Genomic DNA, 27,774 nt, shown 5'->3' with positions numbered 1-27,774 from the left:
GAATTTAAAAAACAAAAATCAAATTGTGACGAATTGTTTAATTAATATACAAAACATATTCCATTTTACTTTTTCCTATAACATGATCTATAGACATATCATTTATTATGTCTTGGTTAAGGATTTTGATGTGTTCTGATGTATGTTAAGTGAGCTTAATGTTGGTTATATTCCATGCATTAAGTAAGCTTTTGAGAATTAATGTTAAAGCATCCAGAATGAGTTTTTAAATAATTAACGGAAATTTTTAAATTCAAATTTTTAAAGTGAATTTTAATTTTAATAAAATAACAATGTTCAAAATGAACTTCAAGTTGGAAAAAATTTCAAATTTCACAAACGGAAATTTTAAATTCAAATTTTTGAAGTTTCGAAATTTGAAAATTCAAATTTCAGAATAAAATTTAAAAATTCAAAATGAAGCTAACTTCAAGAAAATGATTTTTTCAATGGAAATTTAACCGAAATTCAAAATTCAAATTTTTAAAAATGAAGCTAACTTCAAGTTGCAAGATTCCAATTTCAAAAACCGGTCAAATTTATTCCGAAACTTAACGATTGAATCGAAGCAACAATCACGAAAATTTCGATTCAAAAAGTGAAGCTAACTTCAAGTTGGTTGAAAATTCAAATTTCAAGAAACCGTTAACAATTATTTTCACTCTTATCGATTGAATCAAAGCAATCGAAGCAAAAATCCCAACAAAAAGCTCTAAAAATAGCATAAATGCAAGTGGTTGCCATGAACAGTCGAATCTAAATTTATCTAAATGTCTGCAGAAAATCCAAATTTAAATTGAGAAAGGAAACTCATTCTGGATCACATACACAGTGCATAAATTCTGATAAATCCAAACTTCCTTTGATTTTTTTTCTTTCTCTTTCTTCAATTTATACGAATTTAAATTTTTAATCAAAAAGAATCTCACAAAAATGGGAGATGAAAAATCAAACAGATGGAAATTTTTTCCCAAAATTTTTTTTTTTTGTCTTAGAAAAAAGAAAGAATCATGTTATGGACTGTCGCAATAGAAAATTTATTGCACTCTTGCATATTTAAAACAAAATAGTTATATATTTTACAAGTCTTTCTCCATTTTTATAGACGAAAAAAATCAGAAAAATTAAAAAAAAAATATTTTTTCAACTACAGCACCTTTTACAACTTATTGATGATATTATACAATTTTTGAAATAAAAAAATAATTAATCTTTATTATTATGATGCCATTGGTAATGAAGAGATTGAAGGATTGTGTCGAGTGTATTCACATGATGATCTTGAATTCAATAGTTGGTTCAAGTTTTAAAGCAATTTTTAATGATCATGAAGTTTAAAAGCAACAATAAACTTACAAAATGCAAAACTTAAGTTTAAAGATGCAGAAGGTTAAACATTTTGATGCAAAAGTAATAAGAGATGCAAGAATTGAGCCAAAACTTAAATTCAAAACTGAATTTTGAGATGCAGAAATTCGCATTAAAAGATGCAGAAATTCGCTTCAAAAGATGCAGAAATTCACTTCAAAAGATGCAGAAATTTGATTCAAAAGATCAAAGTGTTAAATTTTGAATGAAATGCTAAACTTTTTGATTTGAGCCCGATCGGCACTCTTTAAAATGTTGCTAGGAATCAAGTGGCAGCCACTTGGCAAATCCGGTTGTTTTCGTGTAATTTCTTAAATCTAAGTTTAATTTGCAATCTCACTTCAAAAGATGCAAAACTTCGCTTAAAAAACGCAGAAAATCGCTTCATAAGATGCGAATGTTAAAAATGAAGCCAGAATGTTTGAGAAATGGTGTTGATGATTGATCAAATGGATTTATTGATGCAGGAAAACCACGAAAGATTTGAAAATCTAAATTTAAATTTTTAAATATGCAAAAATTCGTTTCAAAAGATGCAAACAATAAAAATTGTCAAAATTGAAGCAAAATTCAAATTCAAGCTGTAAAATAAATTTTTGAGCAAATTACAAAAAAGATGCGAAAATCAAGAAAATGCTCATTTAAGATGCAAAATTCAGTTAAATAGATGCAATATTAAGTTCAAATGATGCAGAAATAAGTTCAAAAATTGCAAAACAACTTAAAACTCGACAACATCCATAATCCAGAGCTCAAAATCGACTCAAATTTCATATTCAGTCAAGTCCACTTAAGTTGACTTTTTTATACAAATTCTGAGTCGACTTTGAGTTCTGATCATAATAATCATGTGAATACAGATAGACACAAGCTCATTACAGTAACAAAGCAAAAAATTGACATCAGAAAAGCACTAACAAAGATAGAAAAAGAAACAAACTGAACGTAAGGTTGAAAAAAAAAACAAAAACAAAAAGCAATCATTTCTATCGAAACTTCATTTGTTTTCCATTTTGGAGCCTTTTCAAGTTTGAGTAAAACTTTTATAGCTAAGTAGGAATCAGTATAGAAAGCTTCATTTTGTTCCTTCCTTTCCTAACCTTAAAAAAAAAAACAATTTATGGCTGATAATATCTCTTAAGTAATTTAACAATAAAAAGAGATTTGACATTAACATTTTTCATATTTCCGAATATTTAGAAAGAGAATATTGAACCTTAAATCAATGAAAATTATATTATTATGAAAAAAAATGATGTTAAATGATAAATTTTTACTAGAATATACACGTTTAAAAAAGTATTTACACTTTGTAGACGAGATAGATCATTTCAATACCTTTTCAAATATAATACGATATATGAGGACAAAAATAATAAAAAAAAAATTAATAAAAAATTGAATGTTTTAGAGAATTTTTATGAAAAATAAAACATATTATGAAATACAAAACGGAACTCCAAATAGCAACTTTCATGATTAACGTGGAAGTTCATTAATAATTTTAAAATAATTTGCCTGACTTCTTAATTTCCCTTCTGTATCAAAAATGAAAAAATGACACTTAAAGATGAAGAGTTAAGGGATGCGTGTAGCAAAATCAATCAGGGTTTAATTCAATTAATCAAATCAAATATTTAAATTTTTTAAAACAGACATTAATTTTAACGTATTTTGAAATTCCAAATTTTCAAAATTAAAAAAATTCATCAAAAATAAAAATTTAAAATCAAATTTACCGTTATTTATATCAAAATGAGAATTTTTAAAAAACTTTTTCTGAATATTTTAAAGACTTTTTGAATTTCAAATTTCTTCAATTATTAAATTTACAAAAATAAAATGACGTAAAAATTTTTGAAATCATTTTTATTACACGTTTTTGACTCTTGATAATTAAGTAAAAAAAAATCAAAAGATTTACGGGGATTAAGCTTAGTCCGAATGAAAGTTAAACATCATTTTACTGTGAATATTCTTCAAACTGTATCAAATGATAGAAAAGTTGCAATATTTTAACAATTAAATCAGTTAAGGGTTCTCCTGATCGAGACCAAGACTTCTTAGTATTGACTTGATTGATAAGGCCAGTGTTGTCCAACCTGTGAGACGAGCAATGATAGGAATTTTTTAAGAATCCCAAATTGATGACCCAAATGTCATCAACGGTTGTTAGGATTTGATTCCAGTAATGAGTCATTACTAGGGTTTCCAAAAACGGGAAGTTTCCCGGGAATTCTCTAAAACGGGAACGTGAATTCTGAAAAACCTAGCAATTACCTTTCAACGTTATATCATTGGGAGTGCAATAGTAATAGAGATACAGAAAAAGGTCTGACTTATATCAAACTTATGACACTTTGCAATACATTCGTGCAATCCCCGATAGCTCAGTAGTAAGAGTATTCGACCTTTAAATTGTAGGTCGTGGGTTCGAATCCTACTCGGGATCTGAGTCCTAATCCCACTCGGGATCTGACTTCGAATCCCACTCGGGATCCTTTATTCGGAATCATACTTCTCCTGTCAGATTAATAACCGTATGCCATGTGAATTTTCGGTCGAGGCTTACCACCAAGATTGTGTTCCGTGACGCAAAAAAGATTGGACAACACTGTCTTAGATGATAAGTGATCACGTGAAGAATCAAAGAATTCGTTGAAACAAGCCGTCGATCGAGACAATATTGTACTAAGAATCGGAAATGGGTAAACGGTAGTCAGAGATAAAGTCCCAGCTTAACGCGACTTCAATGGGAGGAAATCGACCACAATTGATTTTTATGGCCAGCAAAGTAAGAACAGTTACAAAGCTTTTCGCTGGAAAGAGTAGGACATGCTTTCTCGCTATTAGGATCGGGATTCCGCGGAATTTCCCGATCCCGAAAAATCCCGGAAATCCCGAAAATTTCAAAAGAAAGAGTGAGAGAATTAAGAGGTTCCTTAGGAAAATCAGAAGAATTTCTTGTAGTCTCGATCTCTGCCCCAGTTTCGGTCTTAGTCTCTGTCGAAACAAATAGTCGCAAAACTGAGACTTCGGCTGAAACCCCGAAAGAAAAAAAAATGGTCCGAAATCACGTACCAAAATACGAAAAAAATGAATTATCACATTTGAAGAATATTTATCAACTTCCATTTTGCTGACATTTAATCCCCGACGAAGAAAAAAAAAAATAATAAAAATGATGAAAAATGCTTTAATTTACAAAAAAAATAATAAAAAAAAGATGAATTATGATAAAAAAAAGAAGAAAGAGATGCCAGTTATACACATCTACATTCCTCAATATGCTCACAATATTTACTTATATAAAAGAAAATATTTATATATTTTAGGAAATGCAATCAAGACTTGAACAATATATGCTTAATTAATTATATTATTATATTATGAATATGTGTAGATGACAATTGTGAAGCCTTGATTGCATTGGACACTCTTAATGAACTTATACACAAAAAAAAAAATGGAAGGAAGTAGTCACTTTTAATAACAAAAAGGAAATATATATATATTATGTAGTATGCATTGGGAGAACATGAATGAATGAATGTTTATCATACACAAAAAAATGTACATCATCAAGGAATAAAGAAGAAAATAACTAAAAGCATTTCATTTTTTTGAATTTAATGGACTTTTCCACAAAATAAAAAAATTAAGAAAATTACAAAAAAAAAAATCCACAAAGAAATGGAGAACATATATACCTATTAAAAAAAAAGAGAAAAATATGAAAACATAAACATACTTAACGTAATTATTCAATTTATTATTGCTAATCGTTTACAAATTGCAAAGCAAGATTATTGTATTCTATACCAATTATTATTGCATTATTACAATTTTAAAAAATGAAATAAAAAAAAGTCTTTTCAACTTTTAAAAACCCTTAAAAGAAATGCTGGTTTTTAATTTAGAACCTATTTACAAATTTACAACTTCTCAGTAATAGTTTCTTCTATTTACAGTTTATTTTCCTAGTTTTGAGCAACCTTAAGCTTTAACATTTCATTCTCTTATAAACTAATAATTTTTCCCGCCAAAATTAGCTTTAATTGACTACTTAGATTAATAAAGTGGTGGACAACCTAATATTTTTCGCAGCACACTTCGATGGTAATCTTCGATAGAAAGTGCAAACTGCATGCTGTTTATGACATTTCCAAAAATTCTGTGCGGCACAATTGTGCCACGGCACCCAGTTTGTCCACGACTGACTTAATATCAAGGGTCAGACACTCCACAATTACAGTTGACAATTAACTTACAATATTTACTGTTTATTTATGGAAAGTACAGTAAGTATATTTTTCTACCACTTGTCTGAGCAACATAAAGCTTTAATATTTTGATTGTAGTTATACATCCGGATTAACACTTAATACTTAACGATGAATTCTCCCCTTCTTGCGAAACAAATTCTAAACCCCCTTCTCCCTAAGAGCAATACTTAATAAGTGAACAGTTCTTAATTTAAAATATTAATACAGAGTTGGCAAAAACCTCGTTTTGTGCGATAGTCCTTTTCACAGGTTTCCGCCGACGCCATCTTTCACACCAATGACCTCTGTGGGCTTTCGGTCGATAACGGCAGACTTTTCAATAATTTATGAACTTTTTTAATGAATCTTGTTATATTGCATATAAAACTGATTGAAAAGTATGTCGATATCATCGGAAGCCTCTCAGGGGCCATCTATGGAAGACGGTAATCTGCGAAAACTTCTATCGACGAAAGAATATAGAAGGAACTATCTACTAAAGCCGTTAATTTGCAAACTTTCGCCGATTATTTCTACTTGCATGCCAACTCTGGATTAATATTACAATCTGTATGAACTTCCTAACTAAATTTACATCCAATTACTCTACTTCTCAATATTTTATAAACTTTTCTAAAGGAAAATATCTAAATGAGTCATTGAAGATGTCTGTAAATGCAGATGAGACTAGATCCTCAATAAGTGGCTTAATGAATGGTAAAAATGGCTGCCAAGTTGCATTTATAAGGAAATCAGCTATAGATTCAAGGACCACCCTTCCTCTTAACAGATCTGATATGTGTAGGCTCATTCCACCAATTTTGTCAATGACTACTCGAACTTTAAGTCGACTGCCTGAAGGAAATAAGGAAGATTATGATATGTATGGATGTACATTGATGCAACATACCTTGTGGACCTAATCTAGTCACTGTTGTAGTCTGACTGTAATCATACAGCACTAAACTCCAATTTCCTGTATTTGTGACAGGTTGACCAAGCACTTTGGATTCAAAAACATATTTTCCATCCAAGCTCTTTTCAGGGAACTGCTGTGAGTAGATGATTGCATTGTTCTTCCAGTCCATCCTTAAAAATATTCAAATTTTTAGCAAAATTTCAAAAAATCATAAATTCCAGATTCAAACCTCAATTTAGTGATTGTTGACTGCGTCCATCCATATTCAGAGACATCCTTGAGCAAAAGCTTATATCCTCCAATTGCTCTATCGTTTCCTCTAAACTGTTCAACATAAGATTGTCGATGTGGATCGAATGGTGCAACTGAATGAATAATAATACTTAAGAAATAGCTGAAAAGACAGTCATTGACCTAGATATTACTTACCGCCGTACTCTGGTAAGCCGTACTTAAATAATGGATTTAATTGATTCAGTGCATATTTAAGACATTGATCAAAATCTGGCTTGCTAATTCGACAATTTGCAAAAATGTCTTCAACTGGATCTGACTTGATGGTGTGAAAATTTGAGCATGCAAGAATGCATATGAATAGCGCCCGAAGCATTTCTTCTAATTAGTATCTAAATTAGGAAAGAAATGTTGTTCATATTTAGTGTTATGTACCATAAATTTGTTAAGTTTTAATTGGAACTGACATTAAACTTTAAAAATTTATTACTATTTATTTCCTATTCATGTTTTGGACTTTTCAATGTTAAATCTTATGAAATGGCTTATTGCATTACTTTGTATGCGCAATAATACCGGTTGCTGCTTATAGATTTAAGAGCAATAACATTGGGTATTATGTGGTCAATTCAATAATAATGTGAATGGATTTTGTGAGATTTTAAGACATTTTAAGTCCTTTTTGTGTAGAAATTTTCATAGAAATAATAAATTTTCAAATGGACGGCACCAAACGTTCTCAAGTGGCTGAAATGCTTCGTGGCCTGAATAGGCTCGTTGACGTTTCCCAATCAGAGTTGCAAAAAAGGCACCGGTCTGGTCTTGTTATCCAAATTGTACGGTTTTTCCCTATAACAGATATCTGTTTTGCAACTCTGACCTAGCTATGTATAGTAGCTTAAGTCTAGTCGAGTCGACTTGAGCTGGCTTATCCGTACAAAATCTCAGTCGACTTCGAGCTCTTCTACCCACTGCAGAGTTGGTTGGGCTGCAATGTGACTCCAGTGAAGGCAACTTTTAGGATTTTTGGAATCCGGACTCCAAAAGCCTTGCCAACTCTGACCTTACTCTGACCCAATATAATAACGGGCATTTTAGATTTAAATATTATTTATTGTACATAGTTGTAAGCCCCTTTTTCATACAAAAGTTCGGTTTGTATTTGAACTTCATTGAGTTATGTACCTATTTGATACCAAGTCAGAGTCACACAAGCCAGGGATTGGATTATTGATCGATTAAAAGATTTGTGCTTTTCGCATCTGCCTTCTTAAAAGTGAACGTAATAAGTGAACGACCCCTAAAATTATTCTCGCATAATTATTTTGTTGTTCGTATGTACGACATCAAATGCTTTAGATAATTTATTTTCAAATTACAAAGTTGCTGTGTTACTTTTAAAAGTGAATTTTTGCATGGTTCGTAGATTGATTCTGCTGTAATTGATCATGGTTTGATACGCTTAGGAAATTAATAAAATCAGTTTCTAAGAAAAAGGAAGTTAAGCAACTTTAATAGAATGTGTGAATTGTTCACACTTGTTAAGCTGTTGTTGTAAGCACTAGGTCGAAGTTTAGTCGAATTTTACATAGATTCGAGTCAATTTGAGTCAACTCATCAATGTAGACCTCAAACTCTGCTTTAAGCTCAAACTCTGCTCTTTCGGATAAGTTCCTTCTTTTCACTCAAAATCATTCAAAAATTTCACAAAAATCTCCATCAAGTCGCCTTCATAATGACATAGAAAAGTGAGAATTAATATGATCGCAGCATCTAATAAGTCTCTTGAAGTAGCCATGACCTTGGCATCAAAAATTCAGCATTTAATCATGAATAACAAAAATATCTTCAGATCTTGCTCAGGTCTTGCACAATTTTACCACTTTACTCGATGAATAAATATAATTGAAGTCAAATGTGGCTTACAGCATGGCTGCATCTAATTCTAATTTAATATGAAAATGTTTTGACTGTGCTAAAAATATTTCACTGCTGGTAAAATGTAGCACATTGTATGCAGGCACATTCTAATATTTTGTGAATTGAAAAACAATGCAGCATGCACACATTAGCGGTCGAATTGATTTTGAATTACTGCATATTGATATATTGCCTAATGAATTTCACAATGCGACTATTAAGCATACATAAGATTTGCATGATTTAACCAGATGATTCGTAAATTGCTCATTTTGTTTAATATAAACAGTAATGCGTGTTAAATTTAAAGATTATGACAGCATTAAAACTAATTGCTTATTGCTATAGGCTCTTGTAAGTAAGGATTATTATACTTGGAATAGCTTCATTATAGATAAGCGTCATTACTGTGTTGCTGGAATTACAAAATGTATTATTGTTGACAGATAATGCATCTAAAAATAATTGAAATTTATAGCTTTAAGTCTGCACGATTTGTGAATTAGAAAAAGGTTAAAAGGTCAACCGGCATTGCAATCTTCACTTCTGATTCAGCAGAACACGTTCTGACGAATGGTTCTATACTTATTCAGTGTGTGGAACTTGATTTTCAATAGTGATCCTCGAATCTCCGATAGTTCGTCACTTTGGCATTGTCTCATGTCCTTGATATACTCTATAGTTAACAACTAAACAGTTTACCTTCGACTCCTGATAATTGTACGAAATGTTCAAAAAAAAAAAAAATAATAAAATAAGCTAAAGTAAAAACTGCCTAAGTTATTAAAAAGACTTTGAATCATGTTATTCAAATGTTGTCCACTCGGTTCATTAGTTTTAACCTTACTCTGTGTGGTGTCTGAGTAGAGTGGAATCTGGAGTATCGAGCTATACACTCATATGTAAATCTGCTACTGCGAAATTAAAGCTTCATTGACAGAGTAGTTAGGCAATAGACCCGAATAATGTATCACTCTTTTGTAAGTAGATGGGTTCGATTCCTATCAGAAGTTAATCTCGCAATCATTATATAGAATAATGTCGACATAACAAGGATTTGCATAATGCTCACGACATTAAAAATTTGAAAGTATGAGCTGGATAGGCCCTAGTGGACAAAAAATACTTTATAGCTAGATGGATGGTAAGTTAATGTCTAATTGATGACTAGTTCAAACGTATTTCTGTTACATTTGGTATTTGTAATTGACAAACGGAAGCCAGTGATATAGTGTAAGCTTTAGACGTCATCAGAGGGAGGCCATGGATCACAGTTGATCTCTAGGACTAGCGAAGTAAGTGAGGAAGTAACAAACTACATTTATTCTATAAACATGTATACACAGTCAGCTGTGCAAACATTACACTGATCGGCACTGATCAAAACAACTGCCTGCTCTTGAAAATTAGATGTCAACCGTGAATGACCACTAGCTTTTTACCATAATATTTGATTAATTTTTGGCACTTAATAGCATTCGGTATTTCAAATACGCACAAAAATAAAATCCATGACCTTTAAAATCTCTTCTTATTTTTGGAAACAATTAGTCCAAGCAACTTGTTGAAATCAGCACTTGGCATTAACAGATATTTCGAAATCACACAGATCATAAAAAAAAAGTTCACCTTCAAATTTTATTCCAATGTAATTAATTAATTTTATTGAACTGTTAAATTATTATAATTAGTTCTATGTAAAGTAACACTTTTTAAGAAACCAAGAAATTCACAGACTTATTAAAGCTTTAAATGCTGTCTTTTATTCCATAATATTTAAAATAATGAATGTTTATTACAGAGTTAGTGAAGTTGATGATACGCGTGGTCAATAATAACTAATGTCTAGTACAGCAACTAAAACTTAAAGAGCTATAAGCCAAACATGTCTCTCAAGCACGAGAGCAAGAGAGAAGCGAAAATGTAGACATTCAATTCAATGCCATGCAATGCTGAAGAAGCCGGTAGGTAAATACAAAAAAAAATGAGCGTGGAAACGACAGTAAATGTGTACACAGTAAGGCTGACATTGCATATGGTATATGACGGCGTGCATATGATGCTATTACCTCATACATTAATAACTGTGGCTATTTCAAGACTAGAAGAGAGAATTAAAAAGTTTAGTGAAGCGATTCTGGTATAATTGGAGAAAAAACAAAGAGAATTTCAATATGGCAAAGTCATACGTAGTTACTGCACATCTAATGAGTAATTGCATTACGATCTGCCTAATTTATAAAGGTTACTAAGTACAGTATATAATTAGATGATGAATTTGTGTGAAAAATTTAATATTCATGTGCTAATTAAAGCATGCTTTAGTAATCGTTGTAGAGCAAAGCATTTAATTCGCTTAATTTTATGTGTAGATATAAATATGAAAGATGTGCGAGGTGGTTTAAAAGTGTTCAACGACTTATTGTATAAATAAATGCAAAATGATTTTGTTTGACACAAATTTTTACACAAATGCTAAATTTTCCGTACAGAAAAAAGTAAGTTGAGATATTTATGAATGGTGCAAGCTGTCTTTTTTTGCATAAATATTTATTTATAGTTTAGTCTAATTTCAGTTTTGCAACATTTATTAATTGGTTTTGATGTAACTTTTATAATTGTGGTTGAGTGTGAATGTAATTAAGAATTTCGGACGGATTTTATTTGTTTACAATGATGTTTATTCTTTGGAGTTCAAAAACAGACTGAATTGTGTATGAAAAAAGGGTATTCAACTATGAACAATATATATTATTCAAATTTCAAATGAACGTTATAGTAACGGATTTTTGCGATTTATTTACCTACTTACCATATCCTGCGAATCGTGTAGATCTACTATGATCCTTGATATCCCAAAAGCGTCGACTGATGTTGGCTCTCTCGCAGGCCTCCACATGCAAATTCAAATTGCTTTCATTTTAGGTTACTTAGTTTTTCTGATTTAAAATTAAATTTCGTGAAAAAATGACGGGCTTAGTCGTTCGAAAATTCAGTGTCAGAAATGTGATGTAATTGGCTTTTTTCTCTTTTCCTGGATATTTAGGGTAATATTTAAATAGTCTATCTTGTATAATTCTAAAAAACGAACATTTTGATGTATAATATGTTAAATAAAACACTATAATTAAGCCGAAAATTTGTTACTTAATCTGAGTTTTTGGACAAAAATGCTTTTAATTTTATGAATAATGAGTTTTAAGGTACAAAAATTAGTCGTACTTGTTCATTTTTCAATGCTCTACAATGCAAAATATCAAAAGTTAGTCAAAAACTGGTTTAAAGTAGTTAAATTAATGATTTTTTGTAAAAACGTTAAGAAAATTTTGAATTTTTTCATACAAATTTTTTTGTGTTTACAACAACAAAATATTCACAAAAATTCGAAAAAAATTAAAATTAATAGCTTAATTTGTTAATAGTTGAACTAGAATAGAACTAGAGGCTGTATTTATGTTGCCTTTTTGTGTTGTGGTACTCAGATTATTTAACAGAAGTCGTTTTTTAAAGTTTTGAGTGATTTTAGTAAATGGAACTTTTTTTTCGTCTAAGCCCTGACCAATTTTTTAAAAACAAATGAATTCTGTTGAGAATCTTGCAATTCAAGACAAAAGTAACGGACATTTAAGATTTAATAAGCAGCGGAAGTTCAAAATTCCAAAGAGGAGTTCAAAATTTGAACTTCAGAAATTTAGGCGGGATTTTTTTTTGCAAAACAAGGAATTTTCGGAGCGAAAATTCAATTTTGTCTGAGAATTCAACGAGTAAACATCTAAAGAAACCAAAACTTAAGGAAAACTATTCTTTAAAAGATAAAAGAGTACTTTATATTGAAGATAAATGGTGTTGATTACACGAAAACAACAGATATCTGCTAAATAAAATCAAAATACCAAAAAAAATAAGGTAAGTTTACTACGATCAACATTTAAATACTTTAAATTGACTATTAACTCACTAAATCATTTTAAAAATGACAAATGATTCAAGTTCTACATGTGTTTTTGTGGAAAATTCACATTTTAAAATGTCAGAAAATAATTATGCAAAGGCAAATGATGAAAAATGAAGGATGAAAAACATAAATTGAGACGAAATATTTTCCACACATTCCATGCAACCGATTCATACGATTGCGATGAGTAAGTAAATGGAGAAAAATTAAATTACGCGTAGAAAAAGACACATTAAAAAAAATCTCACATACGTCTCATTAGTAGCACATGCAGAATGATCATATTAAACTATTTATTTACATGTTCTCACAACATCTATTCTGTTCGACTCACATGTCTGAGAATTTTTCTTTATTTTTCCTTATTTTAAAATTTTTATGCTCTCAAGAAAAATTTTCATTTTCAAAAAAAAAGTAAAGAAAAGAAAATATTGAGATGCCGATTTTTATATATTTTTCCGAGAGATTTTCCTTGAGCCGCTGAGCGAGTTTAAGTTTCAGTTCAACGCGGTCTTTCGTTGTGAATTAATCTCGATCGAGAATAAAAAAGTATTTTTGTTTTAGCACCGCTTAATTCCTCATTTTTCTTTCCTTTTTCAAATTTCATTCTCAAAATTTATTTTTAGTTTCTTATTTTTTAAACAAAAAAAAAAAGTGATTGCCGTTTTTTTTTTATTTTTAAAATTAAAACGATGAAATGGAGAGAGTAGAATAAATTATGAATGTTACTATTAATAACGATAATAGTGAAAGTATATTGTCACTAATTTAGATTGAGAATCGGTGTGTATATAGCATTGATTTCTGTTCATGCAATAAATTTAATTTTTTTCAATTTTTTTTTTCTTTATTTTTGAAAAGATTTTTCGCTAAAAATACATTTTTTTTTGTAATTTCTCACATATGAGAGGCAGAAAATGAATGGTCAACACGAAATCAATGACTTAAAAAGTGATCTATAGACTCAATTTTCATAATATATCATTTTGTGCTATTCATTTAATATCGATAACAGTGAAATGTGAAGAAAAAAAAGGAAAACGGAAGTGAAAAAAGTCAATAAAATATGTGTGTATTATAGAGCAACCAAATGTGTTACGGAATTCAGTAAAAATGTCGAGGAAAAAATCGATCGACATAACGAATCTTCCTGAAGTGCCACAAATTCCATCCGAAAATAGTGCAGTGAGTAAGAAGAGCAATGCAATAATACGAATCGAAGGAAATAATGATCAACTTGTCACAATGTTGACTAGCTTAAAAGAGCGTGAGGAATCGCTCTATGAGAATGTAAAGAATCTCGATAATGAAAATGTTGAAATAAATCAAGCCGCCGAAATGTCTACGAATATCACTAATAAAAATAATAATAATATATGTGAAGAGGAATGTCGCGACTATATTGCTCCATTGATGAATCGTACGCAAGCAACTATTTCGACACTTTTAGCTACAAAAGAATCACTTGATCAACTTGACGATTTACATCGTATTATTCATCAATTGTTGACAATACAAGAACAAAATTATCAAATGAGAAAACGATTGAAGACTGTTAAAACGCTTAATGCTCTAAAGGAAATGGAAATACAAGTGAGTTTTGATGGGAACTTGTTGTGTATACAAGTTATTAAGATAATTTTAGTAATTTTTGGTGTAAATATTGATCAATTTTTATATGAAAAAAGACCCGATCGGTACATATTGAAGGGTTGCTGCTGCGGCGAACCAAGTGGCAGTGACTAGATGAAGACAACCGAATTTGCCAAGTGGCAGCCTCTTGGCTCTATGTCTTACTGTAGTGAAAACATTCCAATTATGTGCCGATCGGGAATGATTCAAATATTTGTATATCTAGTGAATTCCAATTGCAAATACCAATCACTTCCTGTTTCTACCATGAATCATATGATTCATGATTTATTTTTCTGGATAAAAATCTGTTTGATCTTGCAAAATAAAAGTGTTTATTAGAAAACATTTAAAAATTACTGAGAAAATCTTTTTTTTTCTCCAGTAAAAATAAATTTTCACCGGAAAAATTGTACAGAAGAAGAATATTAAATTTGAAATATGAAGACATTATAATCTGCTGAAAAAAATTGGTGTTTGGAAAATATTAAAAAGTGTTTTCGACTTTATTGAGTGACTTTAGCGCATTTTTGTATCAGTGATCAGTAAAATATTCGAATTAATTTTGAACTTTTGCAACTCGACCTTCAAAACAACCGGGACAAGATCCAATGAGATCTAAGACACTTTTTCATCATAAAAAATAAAATCCAGTGAACTTTAAATCAGTGTTGCAATGGAAGATGTCTGCCGAAGACAAAGACAGCAGATTCTTCCACAGAATTTGTCTTTCAAAAGATTTTATCTGCGGAAGAAAGTTGTCTTCTTGCAGATAAATAAAATTTTCTTTCGGAAGATTGTGTCTTCCGGTAGATTTAATCTTCCGCAGACAACTGTCTTCCAGTAGACAAAAAAAAGGATCTTTATGGAATAACGGTTTCATTTTTGCAAAATATCTTATTTAGCATTTATTACCTATTAATTATGGTATTTATGTTCGAAAACATAAATATTAATGTTTCAATGCTTTTAAAGCAGATCATTTAAAACACATGTAAATCGAAAAAACAACTTTTGATTTTCAAAATGTTATTCTTTGTTTACATTTGTTTTCGCACAATTTTGATGAAAATTCCATGTAAGTTGATATTAAAAGCTTTGAAACATTAATATTGATGTTTTCGAACATAAATCAAACCAATCTAGGTAATATATGGTTAAATTAGGGATTTTGCAAAAAAAATCTGCGGCATTGTACAAATCTACATGCAGATTTTGTCAAACTAGAGCATTTTTTTTGTCTACTGGAAGGTTTGGAAGCCGAAGACATCTTCGAAAGACAATTTTTTACCTTCAGATAAAATCTTTATAAAGAAATTGTCTTCTGCAGAAAAACTGGCAGATTGCAACACTGCTTTAAATCATTTCCCAGTAAATTCACAAGTGATAAAAAAAAAATAATCGTGTAACGATGTTTCAGAATTTAAATTTTCTAACGGTTGATAGTAATTTAAATTTATTGAAAGCAACGCTTTAAAAATATTTTTTTTTTGTTGATTTAATGAAAAATCATTAATTAATGTATATAAAGAAGATTTAGCGATTCCAAACCAATCTAAAATGGAATAATTAGATGGCACAAAGCTAATGCTTCGAGGTTTGGTTAACGAGATTTCGTTCTTTATCCAGCTAATCAGCCCCCAAGCAATACAAATGCAGAAGACTCCGCCAAGGAGCATTTAAGGCTCCAATAAACCTCTTTTATTAACAATAAATGGATCCTGCCTCCGTTTGGCGCTGTGTGGATATGGACTGCTTTTGACTTTGCAAAGATTTCGCCATTTTCAAAGTCAAAGGCAAGATATCAACATTGATTTGGCGTCCATATGGCGACCAAAATTAAGCAGTTTCCGTTTGCGTCGCTTCAGGCAGACCAAAGTGTATAGTTAAACACCCCTTTATTCAAAATTGTGTTAAAAATTTTCCTTGGAAACTTGAATTTACTGAATGAATTGTTTCATTCTTAAACAGCTCCAAAAAAAAAAGTTTCTTAATTTCACTCATCAGTTGCATAACATGACTTTCACGATGTGTTTAAACAATCGTTTGTTTTCAAAGCTATTATCCTACACCACAATTAAGCTGCATGCTCATTTATTTTAATTTTCATTATTTTCAAAATATTTAACTTTTTTTTTTTGTTTTCATTTTTTTGTTCATAGATAAATTCAGATCCCGAAAAGTTCATGAAATCTAATGTGTTTCTTGAAGACGGATCTGATATGGATAATGAGGGGATGATTGAATTTGAACAGAACATTGCTGATCTAGAAACAATGTTAGCAGCTAGTAAAAGCGCAAGCAGTAAACGAAGTGCTTCAAAAAAGTATATTTTTTAATAATAATAATCTCTTAATTTTTGTGCAAGAAAAATTAATATTGGCAAAAAACTGTTTTAAAGGCTGCGGAGTAAGTCGGTTATATCAGAGACAGATGAGATTATGATGCCATTGAAGGAAAATAATAGAAATTATCCATTACGTCGTCAAAGTGCTATAACAGATTTCAAGCCAAAGGTAGTTCCTTTCATAATCATAAGTATCAAAATCATTTAATGACATTTAATTCTTATAAGGTTTCAAAATGGACAAAAGTAAAGGCAGCATTTAAATGGGAAAAGGCAAATACATTAACACTCAATGAATCGAAAAGTTCAGATTCGATTCTTTCACCTGCTAATGATTCATATAAGTAATTACACAAACAATATTTACCAAAAAAAAAATTCTGATTATTTTAAAAAAATTTTGTTCAAAGGAATTTCTTAAAAGTTCCATCAACGCCAGCACCGCTATCATGTAATTCTGGTGATTCATGTATCAGCACCTCATCTGGGAAAGTTCTTACGGCTACATCTGGCTCTCAACGAGATGTTATATCTAGTGCACCAAGTTCTGGCGATGAAAACGATGAATGTAGGTTTAATACATATAATGTATAATTAGAATGTAATGGATATATATTTTCTATAAGATGCCTACGATCTTTTTTCTCTCTCTACCGAGATCTTCTTGTGAACCATAAATTTGATGATTTGTTTATAAGCTTCTACTAGCTCGATCTCTTTCTCTCTCCTTCATTTGGCTACTGAATCTAGACTTTTAATTGCTGATCTTTAAATAATCGAAAAAAAAAAGAATTCCAATATCATTTAGGAATCGATGCAAAATTATTTTGTACTGAATTCAATATTCATCAACCTCTCATCGATCGCATATAGACAGACTCTCGTAATTGCAATTTTCATAAATAAAAAAAAGCAGTTCCTTTGAAATGTGGATGAGATCGGGGAAATACAATACTTATTTGCGGATTTATCGCCAACAAAAGCTAAAAATGTAGACGTCAATGCACTTTAATCTGTCGCGGCCACGCAATTTAATTGTGTTGTGAATCTTAAAATAGAACAAAAATTTAAAACCAAAATACGTCGTTTGACTTTCAAGGATAAACTAAAAACCTCAAAAAATGTCGAGTATTTTTACGTTAAATTTTCTATTTCGTAGATATTTACGAGATTAAAAAAAGGTAGGAGATTGAGGAGGAAGAAAAATTCATTCAGCACTTTAGATCATTTACACAACAACGTTGAAAAACTTTCAATTTATATACTGCAGAGATTTCGTCAATAAATATCCGTAGTGCTAGTGAGAATCAGTGTTGGTAAACGACTGTTTATCGGCACCTTCTGTTACAATGGACAACGACCGCCGATGGGTGCCTGTCACCGTGGACAATGAACGTCGATTGTTGCCGTCGTCGGGGATAACGACCGTCGTTGGGCACCGTCATCGGGGATAACGACCGTCGTTGGGCACCGTCATCGGGGATAACGACCGTCGATGGGCACCTTCGTCGGGGATAACGACCGTCGATGGGCACCGTCGTCGGGGATAACGACCGTCGATGGGCACCGTCGTCAGGGACAACGACCGTCGATGGGCACCGTCGTCAGGGACAACGACCGTCGATGGGCACCGTCGTCAGGGACAACGACCGTCGATAGGTGTCTGCCTTCGGGGACAACGGTCGACGATAAGCGCCGGCCACCTGGGCCCATGGCCACCGATGTGCGTTGCCCGTCAGTAACAAATGCCGCCAATGAGTTTCGGCCCCCGTGGACAATGACCGCCGTTTCGGAACTGATCGGTTCCGCCATGCCAACTCTGACGAGAATAAAGCAAATAGAAATGAAATTAATTTGTCCAATACGTCGACTAATTATTATTAGTAGTTGAGAATAAAATTGAAAAATTTGTTCGATTTACGTCAATAGCTTCGGGCATCAATCGACGCATAATTACATTTTTTTATTAAAAAAATAATTTTTTCGCTTCTTCTTATTCTTTCATTTGACTTTTAAGTGTTTTATTGTAATGAAAAGAAAATTAATAGCGAAAATTGGCTTGAGGAAAGTGTAGTGTAGACGACGAGCGTCATTGTGACTGCTGTGGCTATACAGTTGGATTTAATTTAATTGTTGAATATTTTTAGAAAGATTCAGTCATTTGAAACTGTGTATAATGATCATAAATGACGCATAGCTATGGATCATATGTCAGATTTTAATAGGATTCTAACAGGTGTTTTCAAATGGGTTGTGCATATATGTAAGTACATCTAGTTTATATCCCATCAAAGAAACAGTTTATTGTCATATTGACTTCAAATGACAAAGTATCTGGAAGACATACGGCGTAGAAATAAACAAAAATCCGATTCCAAACCAGTATGTCTCTTGAATCAATGAAAAACAGACTCAGGCCAGGGTCAAGTAGAGGTACTCTGGGATACTTAGCTCATATCGGCACTTGATAGCTCGAAGGTCGTCAGTTCAAATCCTTGAGTTTCAAAATTTGTGTATTTTCAAAAATTTGGATTTTAATTAATTTGGAATTTAAGCAATTATGCAAGATGTTGACGAAATGGGAGCTTTATACAACGTCAAATCAGAGAATGGGTCGGAAAAGTGAAGTATAGCACGAACATTGGAACAAAAGCTACATGTTTACCTTAATAATGGATAGAATTCGTCCAAAAATGCAGGCCTGTAAACAAAAAATGCAAGTTTGGAGCCTTAAACGAACTATAAGGTCCAGTCGAAAATTGCAAATTTGTGCATCTATAGTGTAGGAAATTCAGACTTGCGGTTCGTGATCCAACCCTTTCGATGTACCAATTAATTGATAGAACGGACCTGAAAGTATCACGTTATGCTAATATAAGATTGAAGCAAAAGCCTTAATCAATTCGAAATCTAAATTTGAAAATTGTACTCTTGATCAGATATAGATTGATTGATAACTTAAAGATCCATCTCCAAACTCAAGGACATCCCCAACTTTTCCCTTTTCCAAACTCACCTGTCGAATAATCATACGAATAATTTTCAAATTTTCCCTCAAACAATAACCCACTTTGCATTTGCTCCAAATTCATCCTCATAGTAGGCGTATCACGTGTCATTCCGGATTTCCATGCACTTTTTTCACTTATAAACTAAATATTTTGAATATGAATGCTTTCATATTCACAAAATGAAAAGAGCACTCGAGATGTAATCTAAAGATTAATGACTTGGAAGAAGCTGAGATTAAGTAGTTTTTGATTATTGACACTCTCGGTGATCACAAACATGTGTTATAAATGTAAATATCAAGATTTATTAATGTTGGCATAAAGACGACTGAAAAAAGTTTTCACAAAAAAATCTATTTTCAAGGTGCTTTAAAAGACTAGCTTATTTGACGGATAAATAATATTTTGTAATGATTAATGAAGGGTTCCAGTGTTTAGACAAGTTGAAGTATTTACTTCAAATCAATCAGGAAGTTGGAGTGAGGTAGTAGCTATTTTAGGAAATCTAAATGTCTAAAATTGATAAGTTTCTGTAATGTTAGATGGAAGTAAGGTTGAAATAGAAGCAAAAAAGTTTAAAATTGTCAATTGGATTACAATTGTCTGAGAGTATACTAATTATAATTAGATGTGAATTGGACATCATTTAGAAATATTCAAGATCTATCCCGAAGGAGTGAGGAGGAGGGAGTTGAAGTGGCTCGGTGGCGGAATGGTTTAGTACTTCGGTACATAATTATTGCAACACCGATCTATCGATCATGGGTTCGAGACTTAGCATGAGAAATTTTTCACATGTCCTTTTTCGAATCATATGTAGTGGAAACGCGGCTCACAGCCTCCCTTTGAAGGCTACAGGCAGTAATGTCATCAAAGAAGTGGTTCTGATCCCACTATAAACTGTAGGTCTATTGAGTGCAGTGGTCTGGCGCACCCTTACTCGTTAAAAAATCATTAGCCGCGTATCGCCCTAGCGCAGCTCTGGATCTTAAAGATCTGAATAGCTAAAAGGTTTTTTATCCCGAAGGAGGCATCATGCCGAGGATTGGCTCAATTCTCTGGCCAATTCAAGATCCAATTTCAAAGAACCGTGCTGGAGGTTTTGGAGTTCAAAACGCATTAGGGTAGATTTCAAGCCGAACTAGTACCAAATTTTGAGAATCAAAGTCGGCATCTTGACACCGAAGCTTTTTGTTAATCCATGCCAGGTGTGCACCATACCAATCCTCTTCACGCCATTGATACTTCTTGAAGCCTATCCCTATGAGGTCATACGTACTTATCTACATATTTCATTGGCCATAAGGATGAACAGTGATCCATGGCCTTGCTTAGTTAATGCATGAAGCTGATTCTGACACTAGCTGTTACTTGTCAATGAGGACTATAAACTAGTGTTCGACAATTGTATGCAAGTATGCGCATACTGTTACAAAGTATTCCATACAAGTGCTAGAATTTAATGTAAATCCCAATTATCGAACCTTACTAAAGACTACATTAAGATCCAAAAATCCCATTAACACTTCCTCATTTCCGACAGACACAATTTGGCGAACTGCATTTCTTGTCTTAAAAATTGGTTGAAATCCATCGTGACTGTGCTGCCAGGGCAACTTCGCGTCTTACTGTTATAACGGCAACGTAGCGATCGATATCTTTGCAAACACAGTGTGCTGTACGAAGCTTCAACTATTCCAATATGACAGTTCAGAACAATTTTCACCCGAATTTAACAAAAATCACACATTTTTCTGTGAAATTTTTTAATGTTTACAAATCAATATCATTAAAAATTTTGCGATAAAAGAAAAATACCAGATTTATTGATCATAACATCATTTTTTTCTCCTCTATCAGATATTTTGTATGAGAATATCCCATGGTACAGATGAAAAATTTATTATCTTAAGCGCGTGTCTTGTCCAAGTTTTAAACAAAAAATTCCGCATGTACACACGTCGTTCTGTATTATGGTTTATTTAAAACAAAAAAAAAAGAATGAATATTGAACGAAACACTTTAAATATAATTCATTTAGCATATTGTTTCTATAATTACCAATTGATGGCTTCTAAAAATAGTCAAGACAAATTTATTTTTAAAATTCCTCATCGCTCAACCGATCGTATGGTATGGTGAGGATTAAAACAACTGGAATTGCGTAAATTTGTGAACAATAAATAATCATGAGAATTAGGTTTGTTTATTTAATGATCAGCATGTGATTCTTGAAGTGAGCTATCTCTTCCATGATGAAAATCCCACACGGCGAATGGTTAATGACATTTTCTTAAATTTTGACGGGGCACTAGTGTTCCGCGACACACGGGTTGTCCGCCACTGCATTAACGATTGAAGGGTGCACCATACCAGACCTACAGTTTATAGAGGGATCAAGAATCACTCATTTGATGACGCTATTGTCAGTTTATTGTCTTTTGCTTACTATGGAGACTGTGAGCTGTGTTTCCACTTTAGTTACTTACTTCGCTGGCAGTACAGATCAAGTGCGATCCATGGCCTCCCTCAGCGGCCCTCCCGCATGAGGCCCATTGATCCGTTTAGAGAACGTCTGTAGACAGCTCTATCTTTCAATAAGGTACGCTAGTTCGGGATATTGAGAATCAAAGCGTCCTTATCAACATACCAATCCAGAAACTTTTCGTTCTTCCCCTCAATCTTTTGCTGTCCGCAAAGTCTGCAAATGTTGCTCTATATACTAGTGCATCCTGTGATCGTCCGTTCACATGACCTGCCCATCACAAGCGATTCACACGTAGAACTCAGATAAATAAGTAGATAAAAACAGCAATAAAACGAGGTAGAGAGAAGAGATCGTGTAAAATTTGATAAAAAGCAGAAGCGCTTACTGCCAAGCGCAATATATTTATTTAAAAAAAAAATGAATATGAAAATTTATGTTTTTCTTATGACAGCAACTAAGGCAAGAAATTATATTCGTCCGCCATCATTTCATGATGATGAAAGACGCAGTCATTCATTAGACGGAGAGCTTACATTTGGAGCAAATTCACATCATTCAGACAAGACAAACAGTAATAATAAAAATAGTAAGTCAGCATGGAGTAAGGTCAAGGGTATTGTAACAAATCGAAATTCGCGAAAGTCAATAAAATCAACAGGAAGTGGTAATAGTCGTGATGTGAGTCCAATTGAATTTAATGATCCATTTGGTGATCGAAGTGACTCAATATCATCGCCAAATCATTCATCATCATCACCTAATAATTTAAATCTTGGAATTCCTGATATTGATTTATGTCCAACGAGTGATGAAAATGACAGCAGATTAAATGATGTAAAGTCAAATGTGAGAAGCTTAAGGCAAAATAAGAAGGGTTCAAAGAAAACTAAAACATTTCCGGAAATTGAGAGTCTACCAGAAGATGAGGCATTTGAAACTAGTTACAGTAAAAGGCATTTACCTAGTCCGCTAACTATAAAAAAGGTTTGTACCTAATTTTTGATAATTTACCGTAAATCATGACATTCATCTACAGGACTTTAGCGAAACCGACAGCATTGAAGGAAGTATCATCATCACACCGACGATTAAGAAGCTATACCATAAGAACTTGTCAATATCAGATCCAAATAGTCCGATGAAAAATCAAGAATTTTTTTCAGAAGTGGACTTTTCAAGTGGCAACGATAATGATTTTTCCAACTCAGAACCGCTCTCGCCTCTTAAGAGAGGCTCAAACAACTCATCACGATCATCACGTCAACAATATGAGATTATGAGGAATTATCAAGAGCTACAGAAGAAAATAAATTGTGAATTTGAGTCAAAGCAACAAGAATGGGGAAAGATAAGACCACTTGTCCTTCAACTGAATAATTCAGTTCCTGGATATCTTAAGGAGGACTTGAGTCTACCCAGCACACCTAAGAATATCATCGATAATCTCTTGATGAATGAGGAAAATCTATCTGCTGACTTTAAACGAAAACTCGATGAATGGCGAACGAAGAAAGGACATCAGTCAATGAAGGAATCATCGAAGAAATCAATGGCACCAAAGTCACCACATTCAAAATATGAACAAGGTCTTGTTACATTGCCCGAGTTTAAAGATTTACCGGAGGAATTTCAGAAGAAATTTAGTAAATATAAAGCTTTGCAATAATAAACAATACAGTCTGTTTACATGATTCTCTTTCCTTTTTGTTCTTTAGATGAATGGAAGCAAATGAAGGCAGAAGGTCGAAGTCCGCCACCATACTCACATCAGACATCAGTACATGAGAAATTTAAAAGGCAATTTTCCAAAACAGATAAATCATCATCGTCACATGAGTCGAGTATGAAGAAGACAAAAACGTCTGATGACAAGTCAGATGCAGAAGTCTTTCCATTGGATATTCCATTAGATATGGAAGAAGAAATTGTCGTTCAAACATCAGAAGGTTTAATGAAATTTAAAGGAATATCAAGAAGTTTCACCAGGAAGCTCTATGAGTGGGAGAAAGCTAAAGGCATTGAACCAGCAAGTGACTCATCAACATTTGCATTTTTACATCCAAAATATAAAGCGACAATTAATGAAAATGAGAATGATTTTGAAAATGGCATGAAACGTGCTTTATCTGTTGACAGCATAAAACCTGTACAGTCGTGTTCACAGATGTCACACTCACAACCTTCAAGCTTATCATTAAATGATGCTGACAATATGAAGGAATCTGTTGAGAAAAAGGTCAGAAAAAGACCAGTGGTGGGTGCTCTATCTTGAGACATACTTTAAGGGTATTCCTCGAGAAATTTATGCTATAATTCATCTAAATATTTCTTTAAATGTTTATTTTCATTCAGACTTCCTCAAATCTTGAATTATACAGTGAAGTAAATGAGAGTTTTGATAGTGCAACAGAAGAACCGGAAGCCGTTATTGTTGAAGTTGAGGATGAGGGATGTGAATTGATTTCATCATCTGCTTCTCCTCAAATGCAGATTCCAATTTTTAAGTTTGATTTCGCAAGTAAAGATTTAAGGTTAGTCTTAGAGTTCCAATTGGCATAGACTAAAATGTTGTCATTGCGACGAGGTGACTCTAATAAGCTCCCACTTGGTTATACGCAGTGTTGTCAGACAGGCACCTGTTACAGGCAAAAACCGTACAATTTCTTAATTTTCTCACAAAACCATACAAATTATCAAGAAATTGTACGGTTTTAGTCATTTTGATGGCAACATTTCAGTGTTTGCCGATCAGAAGTCCATTTTATATAGTTCCAATAACTCTAAGTCATTTTTGTTACATCTCAACAGAAGCAGTATGAGAGAAGAACTCAAGAGAGCTTTTGATGACCTAAAGATGCTAACAACGCAGTTTTATGAGACATCTCTGGATGAAGCCAATATAAATTCCATTGAAAATTTGGATAATATGAAGGTAAGTCCCTTATTGACTAAGATCTAAGAGTTGATCTAACATGTTTAATCCTTTGCAGCATTTGATCGAAGCAATCAAGCATCTAACTGAACATTTACAAAGAACAAAACTTAAAAAGAAGGACGATAAATTGGAAATCTTTAAAATCACTCGACAGCTGAGAGATTCGGTAAGAAACTACATAAAATCATACAAGATACAGCACTAATCCTTAATATTCAGATCCACAGAACTTCATCATACGAATTTGTACTTCCAACATTAAACAACTTATCATCAGAGATTAATAAGAATTTAATTAGACTTGAAGAGACATTAAGGCACTTGGAAGAAGACAGCAGTTCACTTAGTGAATATCAATATCAAGCAACAAGTTCCATACAAAATTCAGAAGATAAAGCAATGGCAACAATCAAAATTACACCCACATTCATTTGCAATTCTGTCAAAGTTGATGATTCCATAAACAATAATATTGCACATTTAAAAGTATCGTCTGAATCAGAAATGCCAGAATTAAGTACCGAGGATATGAGAAGTGATGATAGATCAACAAAGAAAGTGACAAGAAATTCAAGTAGCAGTTCAAAAAGAAAAATACGCTTACGTCGTATGGGATCACGACAGAATAGTAAAACTGAAAGTGATAGTGATGACGAATATACATTAACATCCGAAACTCAAAGAAAAGTCAAAAGAAAGTCTAGTCGTGCAAAAAAGCAACCTGATTCTGACAAGTCATTTGATAGTTTTCAAGGTGAAGAGGAAGTCGTTTACGTCTTTAAAATTAAACCAGGCGAAACGAATGAAATCACAACAAAAACAATTGAGATTACAGACAATAATCATAATGATTCAGTATTAATATCTCCAACTGAAAATTGTGTTGAATTAATTGAAGTGTCATCAAATGACATTAATAATACGTATAAGAATCCAATTGTAAAGACTAAACGAAAAATATTTACACCTTATGAGTGCATTGATCATGAAAACAATAATAACGCACTATTCATTAGCCGTGAAATAGAATCGTCAAGTGGTTCGGAGAAAACTGATAAGGAAGGAAACAAGACAGAGAGTAAAGAAGTAGATGAAGCCACGTCAGCTATAGAAATGTCATCAATAGAAATATCACAACAAAATGATAATTCTGAAAAATTGGATTGTGTAAGGAAGGATTTATCCCCGAGTATTAGACTGATGATTGAAAAGTATCATCAAAATATTGAGCACAAGCCAAAAACCAATTCTAATTCATCATCTCCCATCTGGTTATCACCAGTTCTTGATAGGCGTGTCAGAAAACAAAGTGCCGAGTATCAATATAAGATCTTAAAGTCAAGTAGCTTCCAAGAGATTGTTGTGAATGAAGTTAATAAAGAGGATGTGATTCCGACAAAGTCACGTGATGATGCATTCGAGAAAACTTTCAAGTCAGAGATATTTATCGATAAACATGAAAAAGAAAACAAATTGACTGAATCAGAGTCAACGGAATCGACCGAGAATGCAAATAATGTCCAAGATGTGACATCAATGAATTCCTTCACAAATTCAATTGAGCTATGTATAGAGCAACAAGTTCCAAACGTTTCCACAGGTGCTATACCTAAAGCTCATAGAACACCACACATTCAAGTTATTCGATCATCAGATTATATGAGTGACTCGTCAGCTACTAACGATAGTACATACAAAAATGAGGATTTCGAGAAGCCAAGAACGCCATTGAGTGAGCGGGCTATGAGGATTAAACAAGCTAAAGAAGCATTCTTCAACAGCACCTTAACATCAATGACCGATGAACAAACAAAATGGAGTTATCGGATGAGTCAAATATCTGTTGGCAGTACAGATAGTAACAGCATCGAAAACATGTCAAATAGTTGTGGTGTGCTGCCAACTAAGGATTCATGTATGGACGATTCTCAAAATGAAAATAAAACATCATCCCTGCCGAGAAATATACTTCCAAGTGCCACATCTAATCAAGAGTTCGAGAAAGATTCACAAAAGCATTCAAAATTTGGATTGTCAAGTTTGGCAACAAAACTTCGCAAAGTTAAACTAAAGCGAAATACCAAAGAAGTTCAAAAAATGAATACAGTTCCAGTATTGTGCAGACAAAGTCTTAATTTATTTAATGAATCATCTGATTCTAAATCATCTAATTCTAACACAAAGAATCCAAACGATGACAATGTTAAAAAGTCAAAAAGTTTGGGTAAATTTTAAGTTTGTTGACATTTTTTTTTAATGTTTAATTTATTAACTTTTTCACCTTAATATTATTATTTAAGATATATTGAATGGATTTATCCATAAATAAGCGAAAAAAGATACAATAAAAATTTGTATTGGAAACACAAAACCATAGTGGATTTCAAATGTTTCCAAATAAGCCAAATATCATTCCATTCTTCCTTCAGGTTCAACGGAACTTTCAGTTGGAGAATCTGTAGGACCTTCAGTTGAAGGCTCGGTGGGGGTTTCAGTAGGAGGCTCGGTTGGGTTGTCAGATGAAGGCTCGGTTGGGTTGTCAGATGAAGGCTCGGTTGGGTTTTCAGATGAAGGCTCAGTTGGGTTTTCAGATGAAGGCTCGGTTGGGTTTTCAGATGGAGGTTCGGACGAGTTTTCAGTTGAAGGCTCGGTAGGTATTTCAGTCGTAGATAAACTAGCAATGCATGTTTGAACTCCTTC

The 27,774-nt window shown here is 32.6% G+C and overlaps 2 protein-coding genes across 4 annotated transcripts; one reads left to right on the top strand and one right to left on the bottom strand.

Moving 5' to 3' along the window:
* Positions 1-5,752: 5,752 nt before the first annotated feature.
* On the bottom strand, positions 5,753-10,465 carry Jhbp16 (Juvenile hormone binding protein 16). Its single transcript, XM_070649592.1, has 5 exons — positions 10,336-10,465; positions 6,982-7,178; positions 6,782-6,917; positions 6,544-6,722; positions 5,753-6,488 (listed from the first exon to the last, which is right to left on the bottom strand). The coding sequence occupies exons 2-5, from the start codon at positions 7,160-7,162 to the stop codon at positions 6,247-6,249; spliced, it is 738 nt and encodes a 245-aa protein (XP_070505693.1). The 5' UTR covers positions 7,163-7,178; positions 10,336-10,465; the 3' UTR covers positions 5,753-6,246.
* A 2,828-nt stretch (positions 10,466-13,293) lies between these two features.
* Positions 13,294-27,445, top strand: LOC139097661 (putative leucine-rich repeat-containing protein DDB_G0290503). Of its 3 annotated transcripts, none has more exons than XM_070649565.1 (13): positions 13,294-13,444; positions 13,523-14,254; positions 16,456-16,619; positions 16,695-16,809; positions 16,869-16,984; positions 17,051-17,208; positions 22,591-23,123; positions 23,176-23,782; positions 23,855-24,375; positions 24,492-24,670; positions 24,948-25,071; positions 25,130-25,240; positions 25,294-27,445. In XM_070649565.1, exons 2-13 carry the CDS (start codon positions 13,775-13,777, stop codon positions 27,307-27,309), a joined length of 5,124 nt encoding a protein of 1,707 aa, XP_070505666.1. In that variant the 5' UTR covers positions 13,294-13,444; positions 13,523-13,774; the 3' UTR covers positions 27,310-27,445. The 3 variants fall into 3 exon arrangements, with proteins under 3 accessions (XP_070505666.1, XP_070505664.1, XP_070505665.1); XM_070649563.1 differs by having other exon boundaries at positions 23,855-24,393; XM_070649564.1 differs by having other exon boundaries at positions 13,325-13,444; positions 13,576-14,254; positions 23,855-24,393.
* The last annotated feature ends 329 nt before the right edge of the window (positions 27,446-27,774 follow it).

The sequence above is a fragment of the Chironomus tepperi genome, unplaced genomic scaffold (assembly GCF_022539635.2).
Source record: "Chironomus tepperi strain 1889 unplaced genomic scaffold, CSIRO-AGI_Ctep_v1 contig_427, whole genome shotgun sequence".
NCBI lineage: Eukaryota > Metazoa > Arthropoda > Insecta > Diptera > Chironomidae > Chironomus > Chironomus tepperi.
The sequence above is the reverse complement of the archived record's forward strand: the minus strand, read 5'-3'. Positions and strand labels throughout refer to the sequence as shown.

Excerpts from the sequence above, each read along its gene's own strand:
- LOC139097661 (XM_070649563.1), top strand. The coding sequence starts at position 13,775 with ATGTCGAGGAAAAAATCGATCGACATAACGAATCTTCCTGAAGTGCCA. Across the intron at positions 24,394-24,491 it reads AGGTCAGAAAAAGACCAGTG|ACTTCCTCAAATCTTGAATT; the intron begins GTGGGTGCTCTA and ends ATTTTCATTCAG. Across the intron at positions 25,072-25,129 it reads AAAATTTGGATAATATGAAG|CATTTGATCGAAGCAATCAA; the intron begins GTAAGTCCCTTA and ends AATCCTTTGCAG.
- Jhbp16 (XM_070649592.1), bottom strand. The coding sequence starts at position 7,162 with ATGCTTCGGGCGCTATTCATATGCATTCTTGCATGCTCAAATTTTCAC. Across the intron at positions 6,723-6,781 it reads TCAACAATCACTAAATTGAG|GATGGACTGGAAGAACAATG; the intron begins GTTTGAATCTGG and ends AATATTTTTAAG. Across the intron at positions 6,489-6,543 it reads GACTAGATTAGGTCCACAAG|GCAGTCGACTTAAAGTTCGA; the intron begins GTATGTTGCATC and ends TATTTCCTTCAG.